This window comes from Geotrypetes seraphini, chromosome 9 (assembly GCF_902459505.1).
Source record: "Geotrypetes seraphini chromosome 9, aGeoSer1.1, whole genome shotgun sequence".
NCBI classification, from domain to species: domain Eukaryota; kingdom Metazoa; phylum Chordata; class Amphibia; order Gymnophiona; family Dermophiidae; genus Geotrypetes; species Geotrypetes seraphini.
This window is the reverse complement of record NC_047092.1, coordinates 151,300,344-151,326,380: the sequence shown is the minus strand read 5'-3', so window position 1 is coordinate 151,326,380 and position 26,037 is coordinate 151,300,344. Positions and strand designations below refer to the sequence as shown.

Below are 26,037 nucleotides of genomic sequence, written 5' to 3'. Positions count from 1 at the left end.
GAACAGCACCCTTGTGTTTCAATTATAATTTGGACTGTATACCAGGAGGAAAATGGGGTGAAAATTACAGCTGCCTTCGTGAATTACAAACCCATTGAGCAGGCCCATGTTTATCCTTTTTTTAATGAGAAACCTGTAAATGTATAGACTTTAGTCCTTCTTGTTCTGAATTTGTTGTTTATAATATCTATTAAAATGACTGTGATCGTACTTTGTGTTTCATGTTTTCTTACCCACATATTGTTTATGACAATACTTGTCAGTAATTTGATTTTGGATAAATAGCAAAGAATGTAATTGAAGGTAAATTTATCACATCTTTGGTTCTCCTCTAGGATATACTGGATATATTTTTGAAAGTTTGATTCATCTTTCCGTAAAATCTCAGGCGAGACCGTGACCCTCTTCACAACATGCTAGCATTACAATTAATTTTCATTCAAACTTGAGCAATTTTATTTGTTGATAGTTTCTCCATTATGGAAACAATATTTAGCAAAATGTTGTGTAACTAGTTGTCATCAGCTTGTATTTTTTTCTTGAAAGGCAACAGAGCAATTCATTTACCAGCTACAACTTTCCTACTTAATTTATTGAATTAAATTTGTAGTGAAAGTTTAACTTGGCCTAGCCATATCTTTTCACAGAATGTAGAAAATGTGGCGGCTGCAGTGCTTGGAAAGTCCATCTTTGTCAACTGGCCTCATCTCGAAGAAGCCAGGGTGATTGCTGTGTCAGATGGAGAAACTAAGTGAGTAATGGCTCACAGAAAGTTAGGCATGGGTTGTAAATGTCTTATGCAGCACTAAGTACAAATGACCTACTAGACCCCTTTAATACCTCAGCTAGTTGTATCTCTATAATTGAGTTTTCATATTAATACTTCATTATTAATAGAGTAGATACATTATATTTATTTATTTATTTGGAATTAGCTCACACCTTTTTCAGTACTAAGATTCAGAATCTAATTTTCTACCTGAATCAGTGGAGAGTTAAGTGACGTGCCCAAAATCACAAGAAGTAGCGGGTGTTCTAACCATTAGGCTACTCTTCCACTCCATTCTTATTTTAAAATCTTTTCTGTACAATAGAACTGAGTAGAACTGTGGTGTTTGAGAGTAAAGAGTTTGGATCCCATTGAAGAAAACCCTTCCATAGACAGAGTAACAGTGAAAGCTTAGGGCCCAAATCTAGTTAGGAATTTTAATCATAGTGTATTTATTTATTAAGAGAAGTAGCCTAATAGTTAGTGCAGTGGGCTGAGAACCTGTTCCCATGGCAGTTCCTTGTGAATCTGGGCAAGTCACTTAACTCTTCAATGCCCCAAGTACAAAAACTTAGATTGTGAGCTCACCAGGGACTATAGAAGTACCTACATACAATACAGTATATGTGAACTGCTTTAGTTGTACCACAGAAAGGTAGTATATCAAATCCATGACTTGACTCTTGACTAGGGTTACCAGACGTCCAGATTAGAGAATGACACAGTGGCTGTTTCTCGCGGGTAACCCGCTGAAATGGGGAGCGAAAAAATAGTGGTCACTGTGGGAATGGGGACAAGGCCATTCACTGCCCCGTGGAGCGGTGAATGGTCTTGTGTCTGCAGTGAAAGGAACATATGCAGTCACAGATCGCATGGTCCAGTAGCCCCCTCCCGCCCTCCCTCCCTCACCCTCACCTTATGTGCTGAATTAAAATTTTCTTCTCAAAGTGGCACACTTTCAATAAGTGATGCACAGCTGTTTCAGTTGAATCTTCGTCTCTGACGCAACCAGAAACAGGAAGTTGCGTCAGAGTAGAAGATTCAACTGAAGCAGCCATGCGCGCGACTTGTTGAAAGCGTGCCACTGGGAGAAGAAAAATTAAATTTGCCACATAAGGTGAGGGAAAGGGAGGGAGAAGGTGGGACACGGCGATTGGGTGGGAGGGGGCTGCTGGACCGCGTGATCCGTGACCGCGCATGTTCCCTCACAGTAGGAAGGAAGGAGTGAAAGTGAAAGAGATGCTGGGAGACAAATATTGAACCCACAACAGGAAAGAGAAAGGGGAGGACAAGCAGGTGAGCCAGATGCCGAAAGAAGGAAAGAAGCTAGATGGGGATTGAGAGGAGAGAGACACGTTGGTGTGGAAGAGGAAGAGAGGGGAAATCTGGACATAGGAAGGTAACAGAAACAGAGGGAAAATTATGTGCATGGGGCATAGGGACAGAGACTTAAAGGGGAGATACATGGGGATGGTACATGGACACAGGCGGGGCAATGCCGGACTCAGGAGGGAGTATACAGATACAGAGGGGAGATAATAGAAATGGGGAAAATAGGAACACAGAAGGGAGATTGTTTGTGCGAATGGGATCAGATGGTTTTCAGGAACGGGACAGGGACCAAGCTCACAGGGACTGAGCTCGTGGGGACGGGATGGGGACCGAGCTCACGGGGACAGGGCGGAGACAGGGACAAATTTTTCCCCCGTGTCATTCTCTAGTCCAGATTTACCCATATATGTCCTCTTTTTAGAGGACTGTCCAGGCATCTGGAAGGCATTTCAAAACCCGGCACTTTGTCCAGATTTTGAAAATCTTCCAACTTGGGACCATGTCAGGAGGGCATTTGTGCTTGCATGGATGCAACACAGTGACATGTAATCGTAATCATATCTGTAATCGTGTCACATCTGCACATGTGCAGAAGCCCTACCAACGTGGCTCCAAGCACAAGAAGAGGTTGGGGGTGTGGCTGGGGCAGAACAGGCCGTGACTTAGTCAGAACAGGGCAGGGTTGGGTGGAACTGAGTGGGCCTGGGGGCAGGCCATGGGTCTGGATTTTATGATCATAAAATCTGGTAACCTTACTCTTGACCCTCATGAGGATCGTGTTGTAAAAGGAGGCTTAGGAATAAGGTTCATTACTGTCAATGTGTGCACATTTGAACCCATTTAGAGACATTGCCCCTGAATATGCACTATAATACAAAGAATCCACTATAAATTATCTTAATAACAAAGTAACATAGTAGATGACGGCAGATAAAGACCCGAATGGTCTATCCAGTCTGCCCAACCTGTTTCAATTTAAATTTTTTTTAATTTTTTCTTCTTAGCTATTTCTGAGCAAGAATCCAAAACTCTACCCGGTATTAGTTTTCACTAGAAGAAAATATTTTAACTGTTATTGTAATGTGCACTAAACAGAGAAATCTTTGTAGTGTTGAGGATGATGATGGTATTACCTTGGATTTTGTCAGATTTTATATGGAAGAATCCCACTGGACACAGAAGCTTTATATGGGCAGCTCAGTGCCTCCAACCAAAGTGAGTTATGTCAGTGAGAAAGAAAGTAATAACTGGAGGAAAGAGATACATGGAATTTCAGAATAGTAAGTACTTAAGAAATGAGTGTTTCACCATTTCATAATAATTAACTCCTCATGCTGGTTAAATTTGGCATAAATAGAACTTCCAGTTGCATTAATGGAAAATTAAAGTCCTGAAACCAGGTTGACTACTAACATTTACAGAACAGGAAAGACTACATACTCGCTTACCTCAAAGCACTAACCTACCAAATTCTCAACCCCCAACCCATGCACGAAAAAGGCCACCAACTAGATATTACTGCATACATGACCCAACATCCTCACACACCTGAAATCCACATCTCTAACGGGACCTGGCACCCCTCCCTCTGGTCAGATCATTATAAATACACCTTCAACATCAACTGGGCTCTATGCAATTATAAACATAAACCCCACAAATCCCCCATCAAAACCCGACCAAAAATCGAACCAACCACATTCTGGGACAAAGCAGACCCCGCAATCGAATCCATAGACCCCAAAGAATTCATACCCCAATGGCGAACATTAAGCGAAACAATACTGAATGAGTTAGCACCAATAAAATCTAAACACAAAATCTGCAGACAATCTGACAAATGGTTCGACTCCGAACTTCTCCAACTCAAAAGGCACTGCAGATAACTGGAAAGAAACTGGAAAAAAAATAACCAAGATCAATCCAAAATAGCATGGAGAAGCCTAATCAAACAGTACAAGATCAAACTCAAGGAAAAAAGAAAAGCTTACAATTCCAAACTGGTAGGTTTGGAATCTCTAGACTCTAAAAAGCTATTCAATCTAGTAAAAAACCTCACTGACACCAAACCTTACCTAGCAACTCAAGAAAAAAATCCACCAGCAGCCACCCAACTCGCAGACTACTTCAAAAACAAGATTACAACGATCAGAACTACCTTCAATAACACACGCACCCACCTCAACGAGATAATAACAAACCCCCCAATAGGAGAAGCTACTGCAGCAGACAGGATCTGGACCGACTTCCCAGCATTACACTGGACTGACATGAATCGACTCTACAAAAAATACAGCCAAGCCTCATGCGATCTGAACAACTGTCCCACTTATCTGATAGCAAATGCCACCCCCAAATTTAGAGCTAGCCTCATACAATGGATCCAAATTACACTCACAGAAGGTCAATTCCCACAGCACTTAGGAGAAATCATAATCACAAAGCCTAATAGATAGCCCCGCCAACTATAGACCCATCGCTTCAATACCAATTTATATCAAACTAATAGAAGGACTAGTTGCACAATACCTCACTAACTACCTGGAAGACCACAATCTTCTTCACCCCTCTCAATCGGGGTTCAGATCCAATCACAGCACAGAGACTCTACTAGTAACCCTACTAGACACAGCCCGACAGCACCTCAGCAAAGGCAGAAGAATGCTGCTAATTCAACTTGATCTCTCTGCAGCATTCGATGTGGTTGACCACACCATTCTACTACAGATACTTGAAGCCATAGGGATCTCAGGAAGGGTATACAACTGGTTCCAAGGATTCCTTAAATCTAGAACATATAGAGTAAAGTCAAACGATCTTAAATCAGAACCCTGGTCCAACCCCTGTGGAGTTCCTCAAGGCTCACCTCTCTCACCTACCCTCTTCAACCTCTTTATATCCTCCCTTGGTTCTACCTTAAATAACCTAAATGTAACTTCATTTAGCTACACAGATGACATCACCATACTCCTACCTTTCGATTCTCCTGACCCCACTTCAACAGAAAAATTGGAAAAAATCTACAAGCAGTGGAAAAATGGATGGTAGACCACAAACTGAAGCTCAACACAGACAAAACAAAATTTCTACTTCTCGAAAAGGACAAAAACCTTCCATCACAGAACTAGAAATAAACACTACCAAATACCCTATACCGTCTGCCCTAAAACTCCTAGGAGTAACGATAGATAGATGCTGCACAATGCAGGTCCAAATCAACAAGACCACACAGAAAGCATTTCTAACCATGCGCAACTTACGAAAAATTAGAAAATTCTTCGACATAGAGCAATACAGGCTCATAGTCCAATCCCTAGTCCTAGGTCTATTGGACTACTGCAACATCCTCTATCTACCATGCCCTGCAACCATGGTAAAACAACTACAGACAGTCCAAAACACCGCACTCAGATTGATCTACTCGCTTAGTAAACTTGACCACATCACCACAGCCTACCTAGACTCACACTGGTTACCAATACAAGCACGAATTCAATTCAAATTATACTGTCTATTATTCAAAGCAATAAACGGCACAGCTCCCATTTACCTAAACAACCGCCTGAACCTAAACCTCACTACTAGACAAAGAAGAACCCAGACCCCATTTACCTACCCCCACTCAAAGGCACTCAGCGCAAGAAGATGTTCGACAGTCTACTAGCAATGCAAGCAGCGAAACTTGACCATACCATCTCTAACTTGCTGATATCAACGAGCGACCACAAATCTTTTCGAAAAGAAATCAAAACCTTGCTATTCAAAAAATCCATCCAGATGTCTTAACTCTAACCCTGGATTTTACCCTCCGTGTATTCCGCCCCCCCCCCCCCCCATATCCTCTCCTCATCTCCAGTTATTCTTTCTCTTCAAAGCCTCAAGCATGTCTACTGCTTCCCAAATTGTATATTTACTAGAATTGCACTATCTCCTATTTGTACAGCTCCCCGAACTGTAAATCTGCTGGAATAGCCCAGTCATCCTTTCTGCATCCTAAACCCTAAATTGTAATTCTCCAATCTTCTTGTAATCCTCCTGGAAATGTCCAGCTGTTTCTTTTGTATCCGCCCAGAACTGCAAGGTACGGGTGGAATAGAAGTCATTAATGTAATGTAATGTAATTTCTTATTTTCACACACAAATCTGCATACTGTGTACTCTTAGAGAATAATTTTACAAGGAGGTGCTAGGGACATGTGCAAATGGCAGTAATTTAGTCATTACTTATTCATGTCTGTAGTCACATATGCACATAAATAAGCTTTTTTTATAAGTAGCACATACATTCAGTGGTGCATACTATGCCAGTGCATGTGCAAATGGGCAAGATTTGGGCTACGTTTCCAATTATGCATGTAGAAATGTAAAATTCTATAATTTATTTAAGTGCCTGAGAGCCTAGTTAAGGAGGCCCAGTGACCACTTGCACGAAGGCAGAGCACAACAAATACTGTACGTCTACGAGTGTTTGAATGTTACATTCCGATGTTAATCAGGCACACAATTCTATTTGTTTCACAGAAAGCTAATCACAAACTTTCACTAGTGAGGCTGAAGGGACTTCTGGGTGCAGGAAGGACTGCATGTGCTCATAACTTTATACTTAGGCCTCCTTTTACGAAACTGCGATAGCAGTTTCTAGCGCGGGGAGCCGCACTGAATGGCCCACGCTGTTCTGGACGCTCATTGAGTTCCTATGAGAATCAGGAGCAGCGCCGGCTATTCAGTGCAGCTCTCCACACTAGAAACTGCTATTGCAGTTTCGTAAAAGAAGGGGTAAGTCTAGGCTTTCCCAGCACCACTTTGTGTGACTGATTAATCTTGCTGTCTATCTAGAACACCTATTACAGCTAAGCAAATCTGCCTTATAGTTCCTGATTAAAGAATGTTTCCTTGTAATGCTGAGTGTTTTTATTTTCTTCTCCAGCTATCTGAAAAGAAAAGGAATTCATATAAATGAAACCTCAGTAGTAGTATATGCTCAACTTCTTACTGGTCGCCGATATCAATTGAATCAAAATGGAGAAATTCGTCTCGAGAAACAGTGGTCAAAACAAGTTCTTCCTTTTGTTTACCAAGCTATTGTCAAAGTAAGCCATTTTTCACTAGTCTGATTTGATCTAAACTAGAAAGTACATTGGTTTAGTTCTTGTGAAGGTACATCAAATGTTAACCAGAGCAATTCTGCCATCTCCCCCATCCTTCCTGCAGGTGTCAACTCTCCCAAAATATTTTTACTGACAGTTTGGGTAAGGGTTTACTGATCACCTAATTTTGACTGTCATTAAAAATATCTCTCAGATATCACTGGATTGGGAGTCGATGGGAGATTTGTTACATCTCATTTGGACAGTGGAGTTCTTACCAAACCCATAGATTTGTCTATATGTCACCCTTGGTTTTTCAATACTGGGTTTTCATTCACTATCACTACTGGTCCTATAGTACACTGTATCTTTCATCTTCTCTGATTCCTTATGAGCTATATCGACAGCTCTGTTCTTCTGTTGAATAGCTTCTTTCTCTCTCCTCTCTGTCACAAACATGATCGTTTTTTGGTCCCAACATTATAGAACTTCTTGCCAGTTATTTTAAGGATGAATTCTCATGCTAAGTTCAAAGCTGCCCTTAAAACTCACCTGTTTAGTCTTGCCTCAGCAACCCATAGATGTTTTCTTTATTTGACGACACACCTCACCAAAATAGTTTGAGGCGAGTTACAAAATAATTAAAACATAAGATACAAGGCCAGTCTCTCTATTGGGAATGGATACTAAAATTTTTACCAGGATTTTGATAGACGGGCTCATGAGTTGGTTACTCAGACTGATTTATCTGGATCAGTTGCCATTTACAGCAGGGAGGCATGTGAGCAATAATATTTGGAGAGTGTAAAACTTAATTGAAAGAGCAAAAATAATATATCAAGGGATGGTTCTATTCTTGTTAGATGTGGAACAGGCCTTTCATAGGGTCACTTGGCCATTTTTGTTTAAAAATTCAAGAAAATGGGCCTGGACCCTTGATTGAGAGAATGGATAAGAGTGAATTATAACTCACCCCTAGCTTGTATTAAAATCTGTGGTGGCTGTTCTGACCCTTTCCAGTTATTCGGGGGAACAAATAGCAGCTGAATAAAGGTTTACATCCAGTGAAAAGAGTAAAAAGTGAATTTATGAATACATTGAAAAGGACAGCAGGAATGGATCTGTCTGTATTAGCTGGAAGAGTTTACTGACATTTTTGTGATTTTACTTTGTAGCATGAAATTCAGCTTTATTTTTCTTTGTACAGGATATCAGTACTTTTGACTCTCGTTTCTCCCACTTCAAAACCTTGGAAGAACTCTTCTGTCCTGGAAGCAATGTCTTTATGCTTGGAACTCCTTACTACGGCTGCATGGGAGAAGTTAGTTTTAGATGTTAATTTTATTTTTTCTTAAAATTGACTCATGTCTATAATTTTCGATAGATCTTTTAAATTACTTTTTTATGCTTTCCAACATATAAAATGTTGTAAGGAATTATATAACAGGGATGTCTGCTGTAAGTATGATAACTCTTCCAAAAAAAGTGACTGAAATTCACCAAATTAGGCATGCAGGAAGAAAATGCGTGAATATCTTGGACAAGTTCAGAGACCAGAAATGTTGGATGATTCTTTTCACAGGACTCAGCCTTCCCAAAAAACCCATTACTTTCTGTGGGAAACTGCTTGAAGCAGTTATAACTGTTATTATTGACTGTTGTTCCCTTGCAACAGCTCCCTGCTCCCTCATCCTTCCAGCTGTTTGTTATAGAAAAACACAGATGGGGAAAAATAATCTAACTAAATCATATGGTGAAGGATGACGCCAAAAAGATGCTTTCCAAATTACCTTCACCGTACGTTTGCATTATTTCGATTTTGTTGAATTTTGAATGACTTAGATTTTAAAGGGCAGTAACTATTTAAGGACAGTTTATTTCTTGGGTACCCCTAATGTGATAATAGGTTCAAAATATTTCAATGTATAATGTTTATTTATATGTACAGTTTTTATCCCTAGGTTCAAGATTCATCTGATGTTCTCAGTGACTGTAGAATTCGTGTACTTTTCCACATTCCATATGAACCTCAGCTGGATGCCTTAATACAAAACCAACATGTAAGTCTTTGCTGAAATGCTTGATTACATAAAACATTCTGTCCAATGTGCTGATATAGAAGTGCTGCCTTCTCCTTATCTAATTTATTTACAAGTATTGTCAACCATTATTAGAGAGCATCATTGCGATATCCGTAGAGGATATGCTTGTTATTACAGTGAGATATCCGTAGAGGATATGCGTGTTATTACAGTTTAACTAACCAGTAACTGGTTAGCAACATGAAGACTAAAATCTGTAAAATTCTGTTAAAAATATTAGGATGAAGTTTGGAATCCATTTATCAATAGACATGTCATTTCTTAATTGCATTTCCTTTGATGCTGCTGCAGTTGGTAAATGGTCAAGAATCGGAGAGAATTGGAGTTGGACTTTCATGTTCAGCCCTGTACTGTATATAATGAAGTCTTTCAACAAAACAGAAGAAGGTTTATCCACAGTAAAGAGCAAAAGGCAATAGAGCAAAAGAAAAGCCAAACTGGCTGGTGCCAAATAATAAAAAGGTTAAATAGAAGTCGCTTATGGCCTCTTTTACAAAGCCGCGCTAGTGGCCCCGAAGCCCATAGGGATTTAAAGGGCTTCGGGGCTGTTGCTGCGCGGCTTTGTGAAAGAGGCCATTACTGTTTCATATATAAATAAATCAAAACAGCCTTAAGAATAATAATAACTTTATTATTTTATACTGCCATAACCAAAAGTTCTAGGCGGTTTACACTAAAAAGAGCTGGACAATCAGCGAAATACAATAGTACAATAAAAAAAATACAAATATTTGTAAAATAGAATTTCAAAAATAAAACTACTAAGTAATAAACTTATAGAACAAAGTGGTCTTAATTAATTTCTGAAAACTGCAATAGGATAACATAGCTTGCTGAATATATTTACCTAACCAAGATTGTTGCCTACCAGCTTGAAATGCTAGGGTCCTATCTAAGAAGGTCTTGTATCTACACCCATTCATTTTTGGATAAGCAAATAAGTAGAAGTTTCTAGTTTCTTTTGATGGTCTAAGCAACACAAAATGAGGAAAAAGATTAGCTGGAAACAATCCCGATATCAGCTTAAAGCAGATACAGGAAAATATGAATAAAACTCTTGCCTCTAAAGGCAGCCATTGAAGTTAACGATAATATGGACTAATATGGTCATTCTTTTTTAAACCAAAAATCAATTGAACAGCTGTATTCTGAATTATCCTTAATTTCCTTAGAATTTTTTTGGGTGCTCCTAAATAGATGATATTACAATAGTCTAAAATAGATAAAACTAATGCCTGCACCAATAGTCTGAATGATAAAGGATCAAAATATTTTTTATGGTTCTTAATTTCCACAATGCAAAAAAGCATTTTTGTACCACTAAGTTCGTGTGTTCTGCTAGTGTTAAATGTTGGTCTAGTGTGACTCCCAGAATTTTGATAGATTTAATAATCGGGATCACACATAAATCAACCAGTCCAGTGAGAATGAAAACGAATCCAAAGCCCTACATATTTAGGCACTATTGCCTGCATCAGAGGCCTGTGGAATATTTCACATCCTCGTGAACCACTGGTGAGACTCAAGAAAAGAAACCTAGAAGCAAGAGAAAAAAATAAGGAATAAAAAGAGAGAGAAAAGTCTTTAGATTAAATGATAAGGTAAAAGTGAAACTATATATATGACTAGATATAATCCATATAAAATATAATAAAATCACTGTCCCCCCAAAGGACTTTGGCACTTTTTCTAAGTTTGGGATCACCAGTTGGATTGAAAATCAAAGGGGAATCAATGTTCACTTGCTTCCAAACAAAAAAAAAAAAAGCATATTAATTATTTATTTATTTAAAAAATTTATATACCATTTAAAACTAAGGGGTCCTTTTATCAAGCTGTGGTAGGGGTTTAACGTGCGTAATATCACGTGTTAAACCGCTTGCCGCACTAGCCGCTAACGCCTGCATTGGTCAGGCGTTAGTTTTTTAGCCGGCCGCAGGGGTTAGCACGTGATGAAATGTCCGACACGCTAACCCCGCTAGCGCGGCTTGATAAAAGGACCCCTAAATGATTTACATACACAATGTTAAAATGATGACAAAATAAAAGCAAATACATGATAAAATAATCATATAATTAAAAAAAAATGCATACAATCCTCAGGGAAATGCCATAATGTGGAAAAAAGAGCTCATGGATAATTCATCAATTTTAGCTGAAATAACTAAAAACAAGGCATCAACGAATAGCTTTGTCTTTAATAATTTTCTGAACCTACCCTTTTCACAGCAATTTCGTATCTGATCCACAAAGGAGTTCCATAACTTAACCCCTGCACAACAGAAAGTCCTTTTACCTGTCTCAGCAAGTCTTGGATTCACGAACATTTTCAGTAAAGCTAAACTCTCAGAACGCAGAGATTGTTTTGGTGTATAGCTGAGGATAAAGAAAGATGAGGTGAAATTTTTAAAAATGATAAAAATCAAAACCGTTACTCCAGGAGACAGCCTCAAGCAAAACACCAGAACTCAAAGATGGCTAGAAAAACTCCAGCCTATATTCATAATCCATTATTTCCCTAATTCTATATAGTGTGCCACAAGTTAGGTGCTCAAACAGGAATAAACTGTAGTTAAGCACCTAACTCCACTTTTAGCAGAATATATACATAAACATTGATTAATAAGAGAAAGCCAACATGGTTTTAGTCAAGGAAAATCTTGCCTCACCAATCTGCCTCACCAATTTCTTTGAAGGGGGTGAATGAACATGTGGATAAAGGTGAACCGGTTGATATTGTGTGTTTGGATTTTCAAAGGCATTTGACAAAGTGCCTCATGAAAGACTTCTGAGTAAATTAGAAAGCCATGGAGTAGGAAGTAATGTCCTTTTATGGATTAAGAACTGGTTGAAAGACAGAAAACAGAGAATGGGTTTAAATGGTCAATATTCTCAATGGAGAATGGTAAATAATGGAGTTCACCAGGGGTCTGATATAGAGAAAGGAATAACTAGTGAGATAATTATATTTGCTGATTACACAAAGGTGTTAAATTGCAAGAGGACCTTATAAGACTGGAAGACTGGGCATCAAAATGGCAGATGGCATTTAATGTGAACAAGTGCAAAGTGATGCATGTGGGAAAGAGGAACCCAAACTATAGCTATGTGATGCTGCCCAGAAAAGGATCTAGGTGAGATTGTTGAGGGTATGTTGAAATCTTCAGCTCAATGTGTGGCGGCAGTGGCTAAGAAAGCAAATAGAATGTTAGGAATTATCAAGAAAGGAATAGAAAACAAAGATGAATGTTAGAATGCTCTTATATTGCTCTATAGTATGTCCGCAACTTGAATACTGTGTGCAGTTCTGGTCGCCATATCTCAAAAAAGATATAGCGGAATTAGAAAAGGTACAGAGAAGGCGACGAAAATGATAAAAGGTTTGGGACATCTTCCCTATGAGAAAAGGCTAAAGCAGCTAGGGCTCTTCAGCTTGGAGAAGAAATGGCTCAGGGGTGGGGATAGAGGTCTATAAAATACTGAGTGGAGTAGAAAGAGTAGATGTGAAACGCTTGTTCACTCTTTCCAAAAACACTGGAATTAGAGGCATGCGATGAAGCTACTAAGTAGTGGATTTAAAACAAGCTGGAGAAAATATTTCTTCACACAATGTGTAATAAACTCTGGAATTCGTTGCCAGAGAATGTGGTGAAATCATTTAGCTTAGCAAGGTTTAAAAATGGCTTGAATAATTTCCTGAAAGAGAAGGCCATAGGCCATTATTGATATGGCTTGGGGAAATCCACTGCTTATTCCTAGAATAAAAGCAGAAAATTTGTTTTACTACTTGGGATCTAGCTAGGTACTTGGGACTTGGGTTGGCCATTGTTGGAAACAGGATACTTTGCTTGATGGATCTTTGGTCTTGTCCCAGAATGGCTATTCTTATGTGGGTGCCAAACACAGAGAACTGTAAGTTGTGTGCCTAGGTGCCAACATTTACACCTGCTTTTACATGGTTTAAGTGTTGGTGCCTAAAGTTAGACACCCAAAGGCAACTGAGGAGTCGATATTCAAAGCGATTTAACTGGCCAGAAATGGCTCCTGGCTGGTTAAATCACTTGTTCAGGGCTAACCAGCAATTAATCAGTTAATGCCACTGAAAATGACTTGTTAGCGCTTAAAGTAAAAATGGTTATTTTGGGGGTGTTCCAGGGGTGGAGTTGGTACTTGTCTAGTTAAGTGCCAATATTCAGCATTTAACCGGCCAAAGTCACTGTATAAATAGGACTTCATAAAAGGTAGTCCTATCCTTATGCAGTAGCTCATAGCTAGTTGTGCTGAATATTACACCTATCCGGCTATGGTTTATCTGGCTCCAGAAACCTATAAATTCAGTGCCAGAGCCTGGACATAACCTGACATTGAATTTCTGAGCATAACACTGGCAATGGTCAGCAAAACACTTGACTGAATATTGACCCTTAGGCTCTGTTCTATAATGGAATTTGGATACCCAGATGCTATTACAGAATCTTTATGTGCCCCCCCATACACCCCCCAGAGCTTTCTCATGTCCATTTTTCAGCCCTTAATATGAAAAAGGTTGGAGACCACTGCTTTAATCTTATAGTATTTGGTATTATACAAGGAGTAGAATGATAACATGAATGGCTTTAGACATACTTAGAGTATAAAACGCTTCTGGATTTATTCTCTTTTTGGTTATAATCTATTAACACTGCACATGTTTTTCCTTTTTAAAGAAATATTCCATAAAATACAATCCAGGATATGTATTGGCCAGTCGCCTTGGAATTAGTGGATATCTGGTCTCAAGATTTACTGGAAGTATTTTCATTGGAAGAGGATCCAAGAAAAAGTGAGCATATATGATTACATTACATTACATTACATTACATTAGGGACTTCTATTCCGCCTATACTTTGCAGTTCAAGGCAGATTACAAAAGAGCTAACTGGACATTTCCAGTGAAGTTACAACAGTATTGGGTTTGGGGTTTTTTTTGGTTACAAGGGAGGAGAGGTAGCTGGATTAATTCCAGAAGAACTTGCAAATTGGATATTAAATATGATGTCAATAAAATGTAAATAAAGGTTGTGACTTAGCGTGCCCTGCAAATTGTATAATTGGTTATGTTAATTCCTGCCACCTTGTAACAAATGCTATTCAAATAGAGTCAGTCCCCAAGTTACAGATGCAGGGAGAAGTAAAGATTCATAGAACTCCCAAGGCCTGCCTCTTCAGTTGGAGATCAGGAAGGAGAAGACCAAAATGGGAGAGATGTATTTAAATATTAGGTTGTCTGCAGCACAGTGTGAGATCGTAACTCACTTGCCAGGGTCTCCTGAACATTTGACATGTCTTCTTTCTCCATGCTCACCGTTCATCTTCCATCTCTTTGTATATTTCTCCTCCATGTTCAGCAAGCACCTCCCTTCTCTGTCTTCTATACTTAACCTTTCTAGTGTTCCTCCTGTGCCCATCTCCCTGCCTTCATCATCTCACCATTCTATGATCCTCCTCCTCCTGTGTACAGTATCACTCCTCTATATCCCTATGCCCCACCTGTCCAGTATCTTCCTTCTGTGTTATTATTCTTCCCCATGTCTAGCCATCTTCTCTTTGTGCCCATATACCCTCCCATGTCTAGCATTACTCCTCTGTGTCCATATACCACCCACATGCAGATGCAGCATTCCCATTTTTTGTCGCTGTTCCTATGCTCCCATCCATGCCCACCATCTTCCCTCTTTTTGTATATCTCCCTGTGTCCAGTTTCTCTTCTCTCTTACGCCTTACACCAACATCTCTCACACTCTCTGTTTCCTTCCTCCCTCTGCTATATTCAATATTTCACTCACTCTTCCTTCATCCCCTTGGTTCAGCTTTTCTCTTTCCGTTTCTTTCTCTCTCTTCCTCTTTGCCGGTCCTGCACCTTTCCCTCTTCCCTCTAGCCCCCTTCCCATGGGTCTACCACTTCTATCCCCTCCCTTCAGCGCCCAGGTGTGGATTTGGCACTTCTCCCTTCCCTCCATCTCCACTCCACCCATCCATCACATGGGCCCAGCACCTGCTTTCCTTCCCCTTTCACGAGTCCAGCAGCCCTCTCCCTTCCTTCCTCTCTATTGCCGGTCTAACAGCCCCCAACCCTCGCAGATGGCAAAAAAAGAACCTCCTCCCTCCCCCCTTTGCAGATGCAGCAGCAGCCACCCCCCCCCTCGTGAATCGAGCAGCTTCCTCCCTCCCTCTCGCTGGTCCAACAGCCCCCAACCCTTGCACCCTTCCTCCTGATGACAGACAGCAAAAAACCCAAATAAACCTACAAGTGTGACTCCTGAGTCGGCCCCTTCATGCCTCCTGGGGTGGCATACCAGCCTGTTGGAAAGGAAGCTTCCTGAATGGAGGGCTGCTTGGACTGGAACCTTTTTGCTGCTGAGTCGCTCCTTCCGATGTAACTTCCGGCTGAAAGTTACGTTGGAAGGAAGGACTCGGTGGTAAGAAGGTTCTAGTCTGAACAGCCCTGCATCATGCATGTAGGAAGCTTCCGTTCCAACAGGCTTATATGCCTGCTCCGGGAGATGCAAAGGGGCCAACCCAAGAGTCACACTTGTAGGTTTGTTTGGTTGGGTTTTTTGCCTGTTTTTTTGGCCTATGGGTTTTTTTTCCCTTACTGGGGAGTCTATTTTCCAGAGCTGGTCTATGATTGTATAGTAGGCCTCTTATAGGAGCTGATTTCACCTGGGGACATACATTAGTCTAAGATTTTTGAGGCCATTTATTTAAAAAGTTGTTTTTGCTCCTTGAACTGCTGGAGATGAACAGCGAAAGACATTTTGTAAGTTGTTTGAGGATGACATCGCAGACACAGGGCTGGCACAATTTTGTATAGTGCCTTTATCCCAGGACAAGCAGGCAGCATATTCTTGACTGATGGGTGACGGCACCGACGGAGCCCCGGTACGGACAATTTTAGAGTGATCTCACTCTAAGAACTTTAGAAAGTTCTAGCTCGGCCGCACCGCGCACGCGCGAGTGCCTTCCCGCCCGACAGAGGCGCGCGGTCCCTCAGTTAGTATAAGCCAGCTAAGAAGCCAACCCGGGGAGGTGGGTGGGACGCAAGAATATCTGCCTGCTGTCCCTGGATAACACCTGTTACGGTAAGTAACTGTGCTTTATCCCAGGACAAGCAGGCAGCATATTCTTGACTGATGGGTGACCTCCAAGCTAACAAAAAGAGGGATGGAGGGAAGGTTGGCCATTAGGAAAACAGATTTTGTAAAACAGATTGGCCGAAGTGACCATCCCTTCTGGAGAATGCATCCAGACAATAATGAGATGTAAAAGTGTGAACTGAGGACCAAGTAGCAGCCTTGCAGATTTCCTCAATAGGAGTGGAACGGAGGAAAGCTACAGATGCTGCCATTGCTCTGACTTTATGGGCTGTGACAGAACCTTCCAGTGTCAGTCCGGTCTGAGCATAACAGAATGAAATGCACGCTGCAAGCCAATTCGACAACGTACGTTTAGAAACAGGACGTCCCAATTTATTCGGATCAAAGGACAGAAAAAGTTGGGGAACTGATCTGTGGGGTTTCGTACGCTCCAGATAGTAAGCAAGAGCCCTTTTACAATCCAAAGTATGCAGAGCTTGTTCCCCAGAATGAGAATGAGGTTTTGGAAAGAAAACAGGTAGAACAATGGATTGGTTGAGATGAAATTCAGAAACAACCTTGGGGAGAAACTTTGGATGTGTACGCAGAACCACCTTGTCATGGTGAAAAACCGTAAAAGGTGGATCTGCAACCAGTGCATGAAGCTCACTGACCCTCCTGGCAGAGGTAAGAGCAATAAGGAAAAGTACCTTCCAAGTGAGAAATTTGAAAGGAGAGGTAGCTAAAGGTTCAAATGGAGGCTTCATTAAAGCGGAAAGAACCACATTGAGATCCCAGATAACCGGAGGGGCTTTAAGAGGTGGTTTCACATTGAAAAGCCCACGCATGAACCTGGACACCAGGGGATGAGCTGAAAGAAGTTTTCCATGGACTGGCTCATGAAAAGCTGCAATGGCACTGAGGTGGACTCTGATGGAAGAGGACTTAAGGCCAGAGTCAGACAAAGAAAGTAAATAATCCAACAACGTCTCCACTGCCAGAGAAGTGGGATCAAGATGATGAAGAAGACACCAGGAAGAAAATCTCGTCCACTTTTGATGGTAACATTGCAGAGTGGCTGGTTTCCTGGAGGCATCCAGAATGGAACGAACGGGCTGAGATAAAAGAGTATCAGTCGAAGTCAGCCCGAGAGATACCAAGCTGTCAGGTGTAGAGACTGGAGGTTGGGATGTAGAAGGGTTTCCTGCTGTTGCGTAAGCAGAGATGGAAACAGAGGAAGAAGAAAAGGTTCCCTGGAACTGAGTTGAAGTAGAAGGGAGAACCAATGTTGCCTGGGCCACCTCGGAGCAATCAGAATCATGGTGGCTCGTTCCCTCTGGAGCTTGAACAAGGTTCTCAACATGAGAGGCAGAGGAGGGAAGGCATACAGGAACTGATTCGACCAGTCGAGGAGAAAAGCATCTGCTGCTAGACGGTGCGGAGAGTAAAGTCTGGAGCAGAATAGGGGCAGCTGATGATTGTGAGGAGCTGCAAAGAGGTCTATCTGAGGAGTGCCCCATTGAGTGAAGATAGACTGCAGAGTTACAGGATCGAGTGTCCACTCGTGAGGTTGGAGAATTCTGCTGAGTTTGTCCGCTAAAGAATTCTGTGCCCCCTGAATGTATATAGCTTTCAGGAATAGACGGTGATCTATGGCCCAAGTCCAGATCTTCTGGGCTTCCTGGCATAAAAGGCGAGAGCCTGTCCCACCCTGTTTGTTGATGTAGTACATCGCAACCTGATTGTCTGTGCACAACAGAAGGACCTGAGGAAAGAGAAGATGTTGGAAGGCCTTGAGGGCGTAAAACATCGCTCTGAGTTCCAGGAAATTGATTTGATGCTTCTTTTCCTGGGCTGACCAAAGACCTTGAGTCTGGAACTCGTTCAAGTGAGCTCCCCATGCATACAGAGAGGCGTCGGTGGTGATGACTAGTTGATGAGGAGGCTGATGGAACAGAAGACCTCTGGATAGATTTGAGGATACCAACCACCATTGAAGAGACTGACGAAGAGATGATGTCACAGATATGTGTCGTGAGCAAGGATCCGACGCTTGGGACCACTGAGTAGCAAGGGTCCATTGAGGAGTGCGCAGGTGAAGACGTGCGTGAGGTGTGACATGAACTGTGGATGCCATGTGTCCCAAGAGTACCATCATTTGTCTGGCTGAGATGGAAGGGAGTGAAAGCACCTGCTGACATAGAGACTGAAGGGTCTGAAGACGATTGGATGGCAGGAAAGCTCTCATTAGGAGTGTATCCAGGATCGCTCCAATGAATTGAAGTCTCTGAGTGGGGATGATATGAGATTTGGGTAGATTGATCTCGAACCCCAGAAGTTGTAGAAACTGGATGGTTTGGTTGGTGGCCAGGAGAACTGCTTGAGCGGATGTGGCTTTGATCAACCAGTCGTCCAGGTAAGGAAATACATGAAGGTGGTGAGAGCGTAGAAAAGCCGCTACCACAATGAGACATTTGGTGAATACCCTTGGAGATGAGGCTAGACCGAAGGGCAGTACCTTGTATTGGTAGTGACAATGATTGATCATGAATCGGAGATATGGTCTTGAGGATACATTGATCGGTATGTGAGTGTAAGCCTCTTTGAGATCGAGGGAGCATAGCCAGTCGTTTTGATTTAGAAGGGGATAAAGGATGGCTAAAGAAAGCATCTTGAATTTTTCTTTTACCAGATGTTTGTTGAGATCGCGAAGATCTAGGATGGGTCTGAGATCTCCTGTTTTTTTGGGGACTAGAAAATAACGGGAGTAGAATCCCTGCCCCTTTTGATCTAGAGGAACTTCTTCTATAGCGTTCAGAAGGAGGAGGGATTGGACCTCCTGAATAAGGAGGGCAGATTGAGGACTGTTCAAAGCAGACTCTTTTGGCAGGCTTTGAGGTGGAAGAGTCTGGAAGTTGAGAGAGTAGCCGTGGCGGATGATATTGAGGACCCATTGGTCCGACGTGATAACTTCCCACCGGCTGAGGAACAGAGAAAGTCGACCTCCTATAGGCTGAGGCAGGAGAGCAGGAATAGGGATACTGGCTATACTGTGGAGAATGAAGTCAAAAGGGCTGTGACTTCTGCTGAGGAGGTTGTTTCACAGATTGTTGTTGTTGCTGCTGTCTGGGAGGCTGACGTTGTTGTTGCCTCTGACGCCTGGGTTGCTGAGCAGTGGTAGGTAATGGACGAGCTGTGAATCGGCGTTGATAGGCCGACTGCTGTCTATATGGTTTTGGCGGAGGAGGCTTCTTTTTATTTTTAAGCAGGGTATCCCAGCGCGTCTCATGAGCAGAGAGCTTTTGTGTGGTTGAGTCCATGGAATCCCCAAAGAGCTCATCCCCTAGGCACGGGGCGTTGGCTAACCGATCTTGATGGTTAACATCAAGCTCGGATACCCGAAGCCAGGCCAAACGGCGCATAGCCACCGACATTGCTGTCGCTCTGGATGTAAGTTCAAAGGTGTCATATATGGATCTAACCATAAACTTACGTAATTGGAAAAGAGACGACAAGCAGGTGTGAAAAGAAGGATGCTTTCGTGAAGGAAGGTATTTTTCGAAAGAAGCCATGGTGGTAAGGAGATGCTTTAAATAAAAAGAAAAATGAAAAGCATAATTACTAGCCCTATTTGCTAACATAGCATTTTGGTAGAGCCTCTTACCAAATTTATCCATGGCCCTTCCTTCTCTGCCAGGAGGGACAGATGCATATACACTGGCTCCTGAAGTCTTTTTAAGGGTGGATTCGACAAATAATGATTCGTGTGGAAGTTGAGGTTTGTCGAACCCAGGAATGGGAATTACTTTATATAGAGAATCCAGTTTACGTGGGGCCCCTGGGACAGTTAAAGGAGTCTCTAAATTCTTATAGAAAGTTTCCCTCAAGATGTCATGAAGGGGAAGTTTCAAAAATTCCTTTGGAGGCTGATCAAAATCAAGGGCATCCAAAAAAGCTTTAGACTTTTTGGATTCAGCCTCCAAAGGAATGGACAAGGATTCACACATCTCTTTCAGAAAACAGGAGAAAGAGGAAGTGACCTGTTTGGAGGATGGGTCAGGGACAGCCGAATCCTCCTCCTCTGAGGAACATTCGCCTTCAGAAAGAAAGGGTTCCTCTGAGTCTCCCCACAGATCAGGGTCCCTGGCATGGGAAGAATGGTCCCGAGACTCAGGTGTCGATGCTTGAATGTGTCGGGTTTTGCGCACCGACTTACCCGATCTCATCGATACCGAGTCAGGAGATGTTATCGGTCGCACCGGTGCCGAAGTCTGTACCGATTGATGGTGAGCTCTCGGCTCCGGTGCAAGGACTGGCATCGATACCGATGAGGTTAGGTGAAGCGGTACCGAAACAGTGGAAGCGGGTAACACGGGTTCCACAATCGGTATCGATACGGGTTGTTCCACAACCGGTACCGATAGCTCGGTGCGGGCCGGCACCGGAAGGTTCGGTGTCATGATAGCAGGAAGGAGCCGTTCTAATTGCTCCTTAAGCTGCACCTGAAGGATGGCCGTAATGCGGTCATCGAGGGATGGCACCGGTACCGCTTTTTTCTTCTGCGGTACCTGCGGTGCCGCTCGACGCCCCGGAGATGAGGAGCCCGATGTCGAGGGACTCACCTCTATAGGGGCGGAGCGCTTCCGCTGGCGTCTTACAGGCGGCAGGATTGGACTCACTGCACTCGAGGCCGGAAGACGTTCCAGCGGGGAAGGCTTCTTAGCCGGCTTACCTGACTGTTGAGACGCCGGTGTGGAATCACGCGGCGTCGAAGACGAGGGTGCCGACTGAATCGGTGCCGAAGCCGGAGTCGAAGGAACGGGGTCGGACATCTCGGCACCGAACAGCAATCGCTGCTGTATTTGGCGATTTTTTAATGTCCGTTTTTTTAGAGTAGCACAGCGGGTGCAAGTAGAGGCCTGATGCTCAGGACCCAAACACTGTAAACACCAGTTGTGTGGGTCCGTGAGAGATATAGGCCTAGCACACCGCTGGCACTTTTTAAAACCCGGTTGAGGGGGCATGAAAGGAAAAACGGCTTCCGCCAAATCGAAGGCCGAGGCTTCGATGGTGGCAGAAGGCCCCGCCGGGGAAAATCAAATTAAGAAAAGAAAAAATATATATATTTTTTTTTTTTTTACAAAAAAGAAAAAAAGAAATGAAATAAGGCCAATTAGGCAAAAAGTTTACGCGAGCGGGAAGGCAGAAAAAAAGTTTCAACAGCCGTTGAAAAAAAACGCGTCTTCTTAGCTCCGCGGAAACTAAGAAACTGAGGGACCGCGCGCCTCTGTCGGGCGGGAAGGCACTCGCGCGTGCGCGGTGCGGCCGAGCTAGAACTTTCTAAAGTTCTTAGAGTGAGATCACTCTAAAATTGTCCGTACCGGGGCTCCGTCGGTGCCGTCACCCATCAGTCAAGAATATCTGCCTGCTGTCCCTGGATAACACCTGTTACGGTAAGTAACTGTGCTTTATGTCAATTCATATGATTTGCTACCTTAGAATTGATATTGGAAAATGGTGTGATTTTCTCATCTACCTTTTGTTTTTTAGTCCCCATGGAGAGCACAGATCAAATGTAGGACTCAATCTGAAGTTCAGCAAGAAAAATGAAGAGGTCCCTGGCTATACTAAGAAAGTTGGGAATGATTGGATGTATTCATCTGCTGTAGAGCAACTTCTTGCTGAGTACTTAGAAAGGTATAATAGAATAAGCTGGGGTGAGGCAGATATGTAACTCTTGTCTAAAATTGTACTTTCTCCCCCCCCCCCTTTCCTCACAGTCATGTCTTATCTAGACACTTCCTTTCCCCACATAAATAGATTGTGAGCCACTCAGATGACTATTGTAAATGTGCAGGGTAGAAAATTCTGAATAAAACTTGTGGTTACATTGCATGCTTGGTGGGGTAATGTCTCCCAAGTACATACTATGACAAGAATGAACATCACTCTTATATAAGAATATATGGAGTGTAATCCATGGGGATAGTGGGGGGGAGGGAGGGAGGGGAGTTTGATCCTAAGTAAGAGAAATTGGTGGTGTTGCCCTAGTCAAACTATGTAGCATTTTTTTTTTTTTTTTTTGCTACTTCAGCTTGTCTGCGGTGTTTTTTCTCACATGTTTAAAGACAATAGACTGTTGTCAGTCCAATTCTTTATATGTGAGTTTGCAAACCATTGGACCCCTGAGGAAGGCGTGTTTGCCGAAACACGGACCATGTAGGGTCCGGTTGGATTTTATCACAGTATTTTTTATCGTTGTACTTTTTTAATTGAATTTTCATGGTTTTATATGTCAGTGTTTAATAAATTATCTCCATAATATCTGTATCCACAGTTTTTGTTTTTGTTTTCATTTGAACTACATTGGCCACCAATAAGGAAAAGAATACAGTTCAAGATGGCATTCATGATCCACAAAGCTATATATTGCAAAACTCCTATGGGCTCACCACAAACCAGGCATGGATGTTATTTAAAAATGCCATCATGGGGGGGCGTGGCTTGGAGCGCGCACGATATGGCAGCCTAACCGCAGCGCTCCCGTATCCAGGCAACAAACGGAATAAAAATAAAACTTCTACTTTCTCAAATCGCTATTAAAAATACATAAAACAACGTCGGAAATGGCGAGTATGAAGCAGGGGAAAGCTGAAAAACCTTCAACATCGGGTATATCAGCAAAAAGAACAAAAGTAACTCCCCTGTCACCATCGAGTGTGCCGTTCCCGATGGAGACTGAAGAACTCACTGAAAAGTCTGATATAATGACTGAACTGTTCAAAATAAAACTGATGCTGACTGAAAACGCCAATAAAATATCTGAAGTTAAAGAAGAACTTCTTAACATGAAACAAGAGATCCAAACGGAAAGACTGAGAATGACAGTGATGGAAGAAATAATGGAGAAATTTGAATCCTTCACACAAGAATATGACAAAGATAAAAAAGAAGTAGCAGCTTTAAAAAATCAATTGGTGGACATGGAAAACCGAGGAAAAAGAAAGAACATCAGAATTTTGGGGCTGGCTGAAAATATTGAAGGGGGAGATCCTGTACAATTCTTGGAAAATCTTTTACCTAAACTGCTTCAGCTCAATTCAAAATGGCCGTTAGAAATTGAAAGAGCCCACAGAATCCCCACAAGAAAGCCAGTAAACCAGACTGCTCCAAGACCTTTGATATTCAAGGTGTTAAGGTATCAACAAGCTCAAGAAATATTAAAAATGGCAAAAGCAAATAAAAACTTGAATTATAAAGGATCAAAACTGATTTTAGTACCGGATTTTGCTAAATATACAGCAAACATAAGAAAACAATTCCTCACATACAGACAGCAGCTGAAAGAAAAAGGATACATATATGGAATATATTATCCATCCACTATGAGAGTATCCAGTGGAAATAAATCCATATATTTTCAAGACCCTGCAAAACTGAAAGAATTTTTGACACAAAAAGAACCTATGTTTACATAAAAAACAGAATAATTCAGCTGAAGAAAGAAGAAAGAAGAAAGAAGATGGAAAAAAGGGAAAATAAAGAAGATTATTAAAAAAAAAAAAAAAAAAAAAAATTAAGACATAAGAGATGTTACTAACTGGAAATATAATTTATTGATATAGTGGTTGCAATAATATAATATTATTTTATTAAATTAATTATTAATAAAATATTAGCATCCACAATCATAAATATTAAAAAAATAAAATATAAAAAAAATATTTTTTTTTATTATTAAAATATAAATAAATAAATTATTTATTTAAAAATTTAATATAAAATACATATTTTAATCAAAATAGAGAATTTATTCAATTATATAGCATATTAACTTATTATGATTAATGAATAATGAAATGATTTACAATGAAATTATCATTAAAAATATTGAAAGGAAAATTTATTATTGCTATATTGAGAATAAGATATAAAAATGAAATATATTAATTTATTATAAAAACAATATTTTAATTCTGTGTAAGAAAATTATAATAATTAATAATAATTAATTTTATGAAATATATACAAGAAAATAATTTGATTATTGACAGGATTAATAAATAAAATAGATGTCTACTATAAGATTTTTATTTAATTCAATTATTCTGTCATATTAACTTATTATGAAAAATAAGAAATTAAGTAATTGATTGGTAGATAATTAATAAAATATGAATTTATTATAAAACTTATTTATTGATATAAAATGTATATTTTATTTAATTATTCATTCAAATTAATTTATTATGAAGATGATCTAAGAAAATGATTGAAATGTATTATTATTAATATTAATATTTCTATAAAATGGATATATTTAATTTACATGATGAATAACAGATATATAGAGAATAAGAGCTATATTTGTAATATGTTTATTTATTCAGAGTATTATATTACATGTATGCATGATATTGAATTTAATTTCATGAATCAAATATATATAATTCTCAGTAAATTTATAAAAAAAAAAAAAAAAAAAAAAAATTTTATAGATTAAATGGACATAATATACAATTATATAAGGGTGGAAATATAAAGAATGTATTGAATATAGAAATATGTTTTTAAATAATATAATGAATTATTAGTTGCCTGGGGATGGAGATTTAGGTTTTGCATGACCAATGCGTGTTCCAAATCAGAATATGATAATGGGTGGGGAGGGAGGGAAAATAATGGGTGGGATAGGAGATAAATTTTTATTGAATGTGCTAGGAACTAATCTTGTAAATTATCATAGAATATTGGTCACAACATAATTATTAATTAGATGGATATAAAAATGTATTCCCTGAATGTCAATGGTTTAAATCATCCTATAAAGAAGAAGAAATTATTATCGTTCCTTAAAAATCAAAATGCGGACATTTACTTCATTCAAGAGACCCATCTTTCGGAAATTGAATCAAAAAAACTATCTGGAGGTTGGATTTCTAAATGTTTATTTGCACCGGCTTTAAAGAAAAAAGCTGGAGTGGCTGTTCTAATAAACAAAAAATGTAATGCAGATTTTAAATTAATTAATTATGATCCCTTAGGTAGATGGGTACATATCGAAATGGTTCTGGGAAATACAACTCTGAATTTATTCAATTTATATGCTCCTAATACGAATCAAATGGAGTTTTTTAAACAAATTCAACAAATACTTTTACCACTGGCTACATCTAATTTAATAGTAGCAGGGGATTTCAATGCTGTAATGGATCCGATTTTGGATAAAAAACCAAGTAAAGTTTTGAAATCATTAGGATTAGATAATTTGATACTATCTTGTGATTTAGTAGATATATGGCGAATTCTTCATTTTAATGATCAGGAATTTTCTTTTTGTTCTCAGGTCCATAAATCTTTTTCACGAATTGATTATATATTTGTTTCTAATAATATAGCGCAGCGTGTACTAAAAGCAATAATTGATCCCATTATAATTTCAGATCATGCTGGTGTGTGGATTAATCTTCAAAATTATGATGTTGAAAACTTTGATTCAATATGGAGATTTAATAATGATTTACTAGCGGATTCAAAATTTCTTGAAGATTTTAAAATAAAAATGCAAGAATTCTTTCAATTTAATGAATCAGATACTATTAATGCTGAGATCTTATGGGATGCTTTTAAA

At 40.3% G+C, this 26,037-nt stretch overlaps 1 protein-coding gene across 7 annotated transcripts in view; it reads left to right on the top strand.

The window, feature by feature from the left end:
• XRN1 (5'-3' exoribonuclease 1) overlaps nucleotides 1-26,037 on the top strand; it is a 184,291-nt gene that overhangs the window by 99,465 nt on the left and 58,789 nt on the right. For all 7 annotated transcript variants that reach the window (XM_033958431.1, XM_033958429.1, XM_033958435.1 and 4 more), the window contains 7 exons: nucleotides 648-751; nucleotides 3,250-3,381; nucleotides 7,029-7,191; nucleotides 8,396-8,509; nucleotides 9,150-9,248; nucleotides 13,997-14,112; nucleotides 21,957-22,103. In XM_033958431.1, the coding sequence (XP_033814322.1) occupies nucleotides 648-751; nucleotides 3,250-3,381; nucleotides 7,029-7,191; nucleotides 8,396-8,509; nucleotides 9,150-9,248; nucleotides 13,997-14,112; nucleotides 21,957-22,103 (875 nt within the window). The remainder of the gene's footprint in view (nucleotides 1-647; nucleotides 752-3,249; nucleotides 3,382-7,028; nucleotides 7,192-8,395; nucleotides 8,510-9,149; nucleotides 9,249-13,996; nucleotides 14,113-21,956; nucleotides 22,104-26,037) is intronic.